Consider the following 8,923-nt stretch of genomic DNA (forward strand, 5'->3'; position numbering starts at 1 on the left):
AATCGATGTTATATATAAGGCAACTTTTAAAATTTTAATTATAAAGCTGAATTTCCAAATAAAAACTTAACTGTGTCTGCATCTAACTAATAGGACGCTTGTCACGATAATAAAAGCTGCCCGTGGAAAATTGATTTCCAAGGGGGTGTATTGTATACGGTATAAAACTTCATAAAAATTTAATGGCGTTAGAATTTAAATTTAAATAGGACATTTGTCAGGATTATAGAAGTCGTCTGTGAAAAACTGACTTCCACATATGATACAATATAAAAATTATTATTATTATATGATGATGTTGCAATCATTTAAAAGTGATGTCACCATAAATCTTATCGATGTGGAGTAATGTTTATATATCTTAGATATCATCGAACTATGGATTCATTACCGGATTCATCGTCAAAATCGTTGGAGTCAACGAGGTCATTGCTATCATATAGTGTGTAAAATGAATTGAGAATAGATTATCAAATTGATACTCGAAAGGTCTTTTAGCCACCAAAATGGTATCTGAATGATTTTAGCCATTAATTTGGTCCGAAAAGATGCATTACGTCTATCGTTTTGCTCCACCCGTCAATCAGCTGTCAACATAGTAATCATGCATGTTTAATACCATTACTGTTCCGTCGAGGTTCCAGCCTTTTAAGTACGATACTTGGTGAGACTAATCGTGTCTCTTTATTAACTATTAGGATTTCTATTTCATTATATTAGTTCCATAAACCTCTCTTACAATCGGAAAAATACTCAGTATTGAAACGATCCCATTTCAGGGACAACCCGTCTCAAAACGAATTCGTTTAGTACTAAAAAAAAAGGTGAAGAAGAAAATGAGCTAATCAATGAAGGATCAATCCGCTCGCCCACCATTTTAAGTGGATACTAACAAACCAATGCATGGCTTCTGTAATAATATTACTCGTCCCGCGCTACTAAAGGATCTTGACTTTACTTATGCGCTTCCATCTAAGAGTGCGAATTATATTACCCTAACAAGGGTTAATCACCCCTTATCAGAAAATCTCGAACGTCGTCGCTTGTCCCTGCATTGATTGAATGACCTGCTTTGTCATCTAGAATGGACTACATACTGCCCGTGCGCTTACTGATATCGTGATCTATATCGAATTAGTTACATAGATACATTTACATACTGATCAACCTGATCTTGAGCAATATCGTTTATTAAAGCTCTCGCGAGTCATCACAAACCCAAAGTGCTTATTGCTTACCCTCCAAACACATACACGAAGGTGTATTCATGCTTCGCACGGCATGCCAACTCGTACTGGCAAGTAATTCCGAGATAAAACACTACATCGATCCTAAATCATAGCTGCCAACTCCTACACAGGCAAGTGATTCCGAGAAAAAACCCTACGTCGATCCTAAATCATAGCTGCGCAATTTGATGCAATTAGTCCCTTGTAAGAGAGAAGCGACCATTTGCTACAAGTCCACCCTATTATCGAGTTCCTACAATCCCCATCTTTTTTTTTTTCCCTCTTTTTTCTTTTGGTAGACATTCTCTACTTTTAAGGTAAGCTGCCATGTAATAATCATCTCTGTGATTGAAGCACGGTCCTGATAGCCGCGGAACATCTTTCACAATGCGTTGTCTCATCACCATTGAGTTTGAGATATGTGCCATGCAAAGGAACCAAGGTTTTCAGAATCGCGATTCTAGGTAGAATCGGTTGAGGGTCGTAGAATCATAAATCGCGATTCGAACCGTGAATCGTAAGATTCTACCTATAATTAAAAAAAATAAAAAAAATAGCATATATATATATATGTAGCATACTTTCTTGAGAAAAAAAAATCAATCCTTGTTCATTCAAATAAAAATCACAAACCAACAAATCAACAATAAGTCATAAAATGATAAAAACACAAAATATCCTCACAAATTATCGAAATTCAATATTCAAAATTCCAAATCAAACTCCCGAGATAAAAAGTTAACAACATAAGTCATAACTGATAACATAAAATGAACAAACAGATCAAATCTCATTCAAATATTCATCATCACCAACACCATCATCATACAGGCCTCAGGCGAAAGGATCACCCCCAAAAGTTTCAGCGGTAAATTCCTTTCACTGCATGTCGTGTTTTAGTAAGCTCTAACTTTCAATTAAATTAACACAATTTGCAATGTGTCTTGATCTTATTATAATATGCTCATATGTACATGTAATTATGTATATTATATGCATGTGTATGTATCCTGAGGTTGTTAGCACGTCCATTTTTATACGCTGTGAAATGAAAAAGGGCAGGTATGATGGACCTTATCGTAAGTCTCAACTTCCTTATCGAATGTGTTGAATCGAATTCATTATTTAAACTATCTTCCTCCCTCTCTATTCTTTTTAATTAGTATAATTGTGTATTTCATTTATATCTATATATATATTGCGTAAGTAAATTGTTTATTAGCAAGTCAACATCTTTCTTTCTCCCTTCTCAATTGATAGGAATTGTATGCCTATCAGGCCTCAGGCGATTGGCTTTCAATTTACAAAACCTTTTTTGACTTCCCTGATTTAATGAATTAGCTGAAATCAGAGCCTAAGGAGCATTATCACAGATTCACAGATTCACAAGTATTCTAATAATTCCAATTCCAATTTCAAACGTTGGGCAATTCCAATGCAATTATGCAACCAATTTCAATTCCAATTTCAGTAGCTACCTGGTCTGGAGTGGGCGGTTGAATGTTGGGCAGTGGGCAGTGGGCAGAGGCAGAACCGAGAGATCCTAGACGCTGGGCGATCGAAGCTCGAGCAGTGGGCAGAGTATGGACTATGGACCAAGCAACCGAACCGAGAGATCAGCTTGGACGGAAGTCAAGGTACAATCAACTTGGATAAGATCCTGGACGTTAGGAGGTCTGAGGTCGAGGCACAGTCAACTTGGACGAAAGTCGGTTGAAGCTCGGAACACCTTGGGTGGAAGTCGAAATTACGGACTCACGCACATCGGAGACTTGGGCGGTTGAAGCTCGGGCCGAGTCAGCTTGGACTGGTCTAGTTGAAGCTCGGAAGTCGGAACAACTTGGACGGAGCGGAAGTCGAAACTACGGACTCATGGAGCTCGTCGGAGACTCAGAACAACCGAACAAGAAGAAATGGCTGAATCTTCACCTCAGACCGTCGAAGAGTAGGACGAATCGGAGACTAGGTAGTGGGTTAGGGCACATAATTGACGAGGACTCGGGGAGAAAGGGGAGTGCCGGAGAAGAAAGGGAAAAGGAGGGGGGGGGGGGGGCAATGGGCTGGGTTTCGGCCCGTCTCTAGCTTGCCCTTCGCCCGAGGGCCGAAATGAGGCCCAGGCTTCGCCCGAGTCTAGGCTGAATCCGGAATCGCAGAATCGACCCGATTCCGCGATTCACAGCTCGATTCACTTCCGATTTTGGATTTTCCGAGTCACCCCCTGAATCGAAATCGTAGGATCCCCTTTGAATCGTACAATCATATGTTTCTACAATTCGAATCACGATTCTAAAAACCATGAAAGGAACCATTCATCATCATATGGAATGATACAGCTCATGGATCATTATAGCACACTATCCATCCAATAGCATAGCACTTTTGAGATTTTGCTCCAAGGATCGATTCACGGATGAGGACGAGAAACATATATTTAGTGCATAACAAAGTAGACATGAGCAAGTCACCACTCGAGCGAGTTTACTAGGTAAACAGAGAAGTATCTGAAGGTTCTAAGACTAAAGGGCACAAACATTAACGGGGCGTTTGGTTTCAGAGTTAAATTAACTTTGATTTTGATTTTGATTTTGATTGTGGAAAAGGACAAATGAGATTGTATTATAAATTTGACTTGGGAAACGTGTATTTTTGTTGTGTAGTGGGTAGAGTTAAAATCAAAATCATGATTCTAAAATCATTTCCACAAATCAAACAAGCCTTAATGATATTATCCACATAGTCCTAAGCCGACTGGGAATGTAGAGCCTGTGTTCTAGGCAAATAGGTCGAATCCAAAGTCTTCCTCATCCTCACTTTCTGCCTTCGGCTCCTCCTGTAGAGAACAAAACAACAGTATAAGCGGTGTCCTTCAAAATGTTATTTTCCATATTGGTGCATAAGATAGTTGTCAACCATAGATGGACTTAATCAAGAATGATAAGAACATTTGCAAACAATTTTCAGGATCCGGAATCAATATGATGTGTAATGCAGCAACTCACAGAGAGACAGCAAATATAGAGGGTAGACAAGGAGAAGATGAAAAGCTTAGACTCTGTGGGAGCTAATGCTCAACCCGACACAAGTGCAAACATCTTCAACGAAATCACCAGGCTCATAACATATTGTATTTGTTCTGACAGGGAACGTGAGTTGATGATACAGTTTATTTCAAAATAATGGAAGAAGAAAGTTGCATTATCAATTGTCCTTTAGTAAGTGCTATGCTTAAGACAAGCAAAGAGAATTACTGCCGAGCACAGATTTGGTACAATCTCAACCGTATGAGACATGTAAGATCCACGTAGCTGCATATAAAAGACACAAGAAACCCGTATAGGATTTCCTCTACTAACCTTCTTCTCCTCTTCAGTAGCAGCGGCAGGAGCAGCAGCAGGAGCTCCAGCACCAGCAGCAGGGGCAGCAGCTGCAACAGAAGCTCCACCTGCAATTTCCAAGTCTAACTCATGAATAACAAACTGCCAAATAAACAACAAGCCATTCAATAGGCTATCAAAACAATGCTTAGACAATTCTTTCATTTACACACCAGAGCCAGAGGTCAGGATGAGATCTTCGATGCTTTTCTTCTCAAAGAGCTTAGCAAACAGTCCTGGCCAGAAGGACTCGATATTGACATTGGCAGCTTTGACCAAAGTTGAAATCTTTTCAGCCTAAAATGGAGACAGCACAGAAAAATTAATAAAACTCAAGAAAGAAATGGTTCATGCATCATGAAAAATGTAAAGCACAATCATGCATTTTCAACTGTTAATAGAGCACCGAACATATTGTGTGGATATTGTCTAGCCAGTGGTCAAGCTAGACAAGACTCCAGCTTGGCCAATAATTGAATTGAGAAAACTGGATGCATGGGCTCCTAATGACATTGGGCGGGTCCAACGGGGTGATTTTGCAGTGTTTACCACATCCCTTTAGGTCGGTCCACTAGATGATTCTTCTGAAGCATGATTTGACCTCCATAAATCCCTTTTGCACTCTTTAACGATATACCAAATTAACATTCCATGAACACGATCATCTATCAATTGAAGCAGCACAAACTAGTCACCTCTACTATCCTACAACTTTATTATGTCATCAGGAGGACTGTAAACCAAAACTAAACGGGTTTCTAACTGCGTAAGCTGTAACAAGCAGAAATAATTAAGTTTCTTCACCCGGACACACCAGCATGCCTATAATTTTGCACGATCACGAAACGATAAAAGGTCATCGTGAAACAATCACCCAGTCCTCACGCACATGAACCAGCACACAAGAACAGACCACGCACGGGTGAATACATTAAAATAAATGTGAATACATCTGGGTAAGGTTCATCAAAGAAGAATAATAATAACAGATTTGAGTAAGCAAATCCATCTACATCTACAACACGAGAGGATGACGACATCGTGAAGAGAAACCCAATCTCAGCACCGCAGCGCCACCCTACAAGATCATGCACGCTAACAATGCCAAAAAAGTCGAAGAACGCGCAGCGATCATACACGCAGAACGCACGGAAACGCGACATTGTCATTATCATTAAGCATCAAACGGAGAGAAAGCGCCGATAACAGAAGAGAGGCAGTTAACATACAGTGATGGGAATGCCGTCGTCGAAGAGGATCAGAGCAGCGTAGGTGCAGGCAAGCTCTCCGGCGGCCATGGCTTCCTACACATCGCGAGAGAGCGGAGATGCAGTAAGAACAGTAAAATGGCGGGATTCTCCATGATCGTGAACGGCAACCAAAATGCGAGGAGGTTGAAGAGCATAAATAGCAGAGGGAGGAAGGAGGAGGAGGGAAGGGAGCGTTTACCTTTGACCACTGTTGTTCTAGGGTTTATGCCGGAGGAGGCAGAATAGGAAATCAGTTGGAATGTCGCGAGGTCAAAACGCTAACAGTGAAATTTATAGAAGACGGTCGCGATGGTTTGACCCCTCTTTTTTTTTTTTTTACCCTGACAAAAAAAGTGTTCGAAATTGCATATCGGCCCCTTTTCAAATTAGTTTTATCCTTTTATCCCCTCTGTTTTGATCATAGTAGTTGTCCCTTTGATTGGCAATTTTTGACACGGCTAAGCAAATTTGCTACAGATGCGTTAAAAAAAATGGCAACTTTTTTTTTTACGTATTCATATTGACATAATTTAAGCTGAATATGGTTGTTGTGGTATAAACAATCTCTCATGTCAGTATAGCACAGCAACATGCGCACTCTTCTGGTAACCAAAAGATTTTTTTGACAGGATTATCCATTTATTATAAATTAATATTTCTATTTTGTTGTACTAGATCCATGGGCTTATCTTGAAATTGAAAAAAAAGAAAGAAAGAAAATATCTCATGGTCATAATTGAGAAACAATTTCATTGATCGATATTCACCTTTAGCCACTCGTATAAAATATCATGCTTCGTTTAATTTTAGGGTTAGTTATACAATGGGTACAAAAAGTTCACAAAATGTAACACTTTAATACAAATTGAATTTTTGGTTAAGATTTGGTACAAAATGTTTGAATTTATTACAATTAGGTGCACTTTGTTAACTGCCCTCTAACGCCATCACAAGTTGTTAACTTAGCATCTTGACGTGTCCCACTCACATCTGACATGGCTAAAAATTTAAAATAAAAATTGATTTAAAATTTTTTATTATAATAAATAATAAAATAAGATTAAAATAAAATTAAAAAAATTCTTACCATTTCTCTCTTCTAATAAAATTTTTAAAAATTCCTCTCGTCTCTCTCTTCTCTCTCACGTTAATCTCTCTTCTCTTTCTCTTCCTCGTTGTCATGTCTCTCTCTCTCTCTCACTCTCACCCGCAGCACCTCCATTGCCATCTCCTCCCTCTTCTCTACCTGCAAAGGGAGAGGACGAAAACCCAACAACAACAACCAGGAGAAGGGAGGAATTAATCAATAAAGGAATCACTTTTCACTAGCACACCGAAGGATAGTTCGTACCCAACCATGATCGGGAAGGAGAAGCCTTAAGCACACCGCTAGGGAGATCGCTGCCAAGGTCGATGCAGCCACAATCAATTGCGAGGGCGGGAAAGCCGACCTCACCGATAGGTTCAACGTCGAGAAGGTCGAGCACGCCAAGTACGAGTGCCCCCTCTACAAGATCACAGCCCCTGACATCAAATCGATGCAGATTCACCACGACGCTAGCCACCCCAAGATCTCATTCGACGAGTCCAAGCTCAACAACCTCCACGCATGGCGGTTGCTACGGTTGATGAAGGGGATGCAAGGAGCTTCCTTTCTCTCTTTCTACTGATTGACGGAGTGGGTTACTGACTGACCGTGAAGAAGAAGCACTGAAGAAGATGAAGGGAAAGCTCGAAGCTCTCTCTTTCTAGCAAAGAGAGTGAATGAGAAAGAGAAGAGAGGGAAGAGAAAGAGAGGAGAGAGAAAGAGCGTTATTTTATTTTTATTTTTATTTTTTATTTTTATTATTATTTATTTCAATTAAAATTTAAAATGAATATTTTTATTTTAAAGTCAACATCACGATGGATGCATTTTGACACGTCATCAGCCACGTCAACAGAAGATAACGATATCAGAGGGGCAGTTGACGGAGTGTACCTTGTTGTTACAAATTTGAATGTTTCGTATCAAATCTTAACGATAATTTTTTTTATATCAAAATGTTACATTTTGTAAACTTTTTGTACCCCTAGTGTAATTAACTCTTAATTTTATGATGTTGATGAGAAATGCCATTGGCTGTGGACACTCACACTTATGGGCAAATAATTTTAGGGGATTTTCTATATGATTCGGAGAGGCTCTGACCATTGAGAGTTCGTTCAGGAGTGCAGTTGGATGTTCCATAATCACTTTTTTCTTATAATCTTAAGTAGAGTTAGTATTTAGTGAGAATTTTTGAAACCATAGTTTGGATCGAAATTGCGGCTACAAATGTGATTTTTTTAAGCAACTTAATAAGTGCTATAAAATTTGCTTATACTTATTATGTTTCAAGTATTAATAATTGCTTTTTCTACTTTTAACAGTTTTCAGTTGTTACTTCACAAACATTTTTGCTTATTCTAAAATTAACACTTATTTTTCAGTAATTATACTTCAGCACTTACATTTTAGTAACAACACTCCTAAACCAAGCATGAGTCACTACTATGGAGATAGTCACGGTTAGGAGATCCTATCGAATTTGTCAGTCCGATCGAGATCATAGTGTCAACCTGCGACAAGAATCGGCGGGTCACAAATCCTCCAGGTTAATTCTCAATCAATCAAAGCCCAATAGGAAAGAACAAAGAGGACAATCACATATATACCTTTGGCCAAACATCCCCAGAATGATCCACTAATTTTTATAATAAGAATGGTGTCCTCCTAATGTGATTGCTTCTAATAAATCTCTTTAGAAACTATGATTGCTTCATTCTTGATCTGTTTCATAAAATAATTATATACTAGAATAAGATCCGCGTTACGCGCGAAATAAAAAATAATTCCATATTAAAAATCATAGCCAACTAGGTGAGATATTTGTGCTACGTTTGGTTTCAAAGTAGAATTTTAAAATCAGATTTTGATTTTGAAAAAAAGTGGTATAAATGGTTATGTATGGGGTCCACCCTTGGACTTTGTATGAGTTATTTTGTTTTGTTGTGGAAAAAAAGAGTGGTATAAATGGAGCCTACTTTT

General features: G+C 38.8%; 1 protein-coding gene across 2 annotated transcripts; it reads right to left on the reverse strand.

Annotated features, from left to right (window-relative positions):
• Window positions 1–3,659: 3,659 nt before the first annotated feature.
• On the reverse strand, window positions 3,660–6,139 carry LOC116192471 (60S acidic ribosomal protein P1-like). Of its 2 annotated transcripts, none has more exons than XM_031521025.1 (5): window positions 6,053–6,139; window positions 5,833–5,907; window positions 4,777–4,900; window positions 4,583–4,686; window positions 3,660–4,059 (listed from the first exon to the last, which is right to left on the reverse strand). In XM_031521025.1, the coding sequence occupies exons 2-5, from the start codon at window positions 5,899–5,901 to the stop codon at window positions 4,000–4,002; spliced, it is 357 nt and encodes a 118-aa protein (XP_031376885.1). In that variant the 5' UTR covers window positions 5,902–5,907; window positions 6,053–6,139; the 3' UTR covers window positions 3,660–3,999. The 2 variants fall into 2 exon arrangements, with proteins under 2 accessions (XP_031376885.1, XP_031376886.1); XM_031521026.1 differs by having other exon boundaries at window positions 3,665–4,059; window positions 4,583–4,671.
• Window positions 6,140–8,923: the final 2,784 nt, after the last annotated feature.

This window comes from Punica granatum, chromosome 1 (genome assembly GCF_007655135.1).
Source record: "Punica granatum isolate Tunisia-2019 chromosome 1, ASM765513v2, whole genome shotgun sequence".
Taxonomy (NCBI): domain Eukaryota; kingdom Viridiplantae; phylum Streptophyta; class Magnoliopsida; order Myrtales; family Lythraceae; genus Punica; species Punica granatum.

Coding starts and splice junctions, on each gene's coding strand:
- LOC116192471 (XM_031521025.1), bottom strand. CDS start 5,901: ATGGCCGCCGGAGAGCTTGCCTGCACCTACGCTGCTCTGATCCTCTTC. Junction 4,901..5,832: donor ACGACGGCATTCCCATCACT/GTATGTTAACTG, acceptor TCTCCATTTTAG/GCTGAAAAGATTTCAACTTT. Junction 4,060..4,582: donor CTACTGAAGAGGAGAAGAAG/GTTAGTAGAGGA, acceptor TGTTCTCTACAG/GAGGAGCCGAAGGCAGAAAG.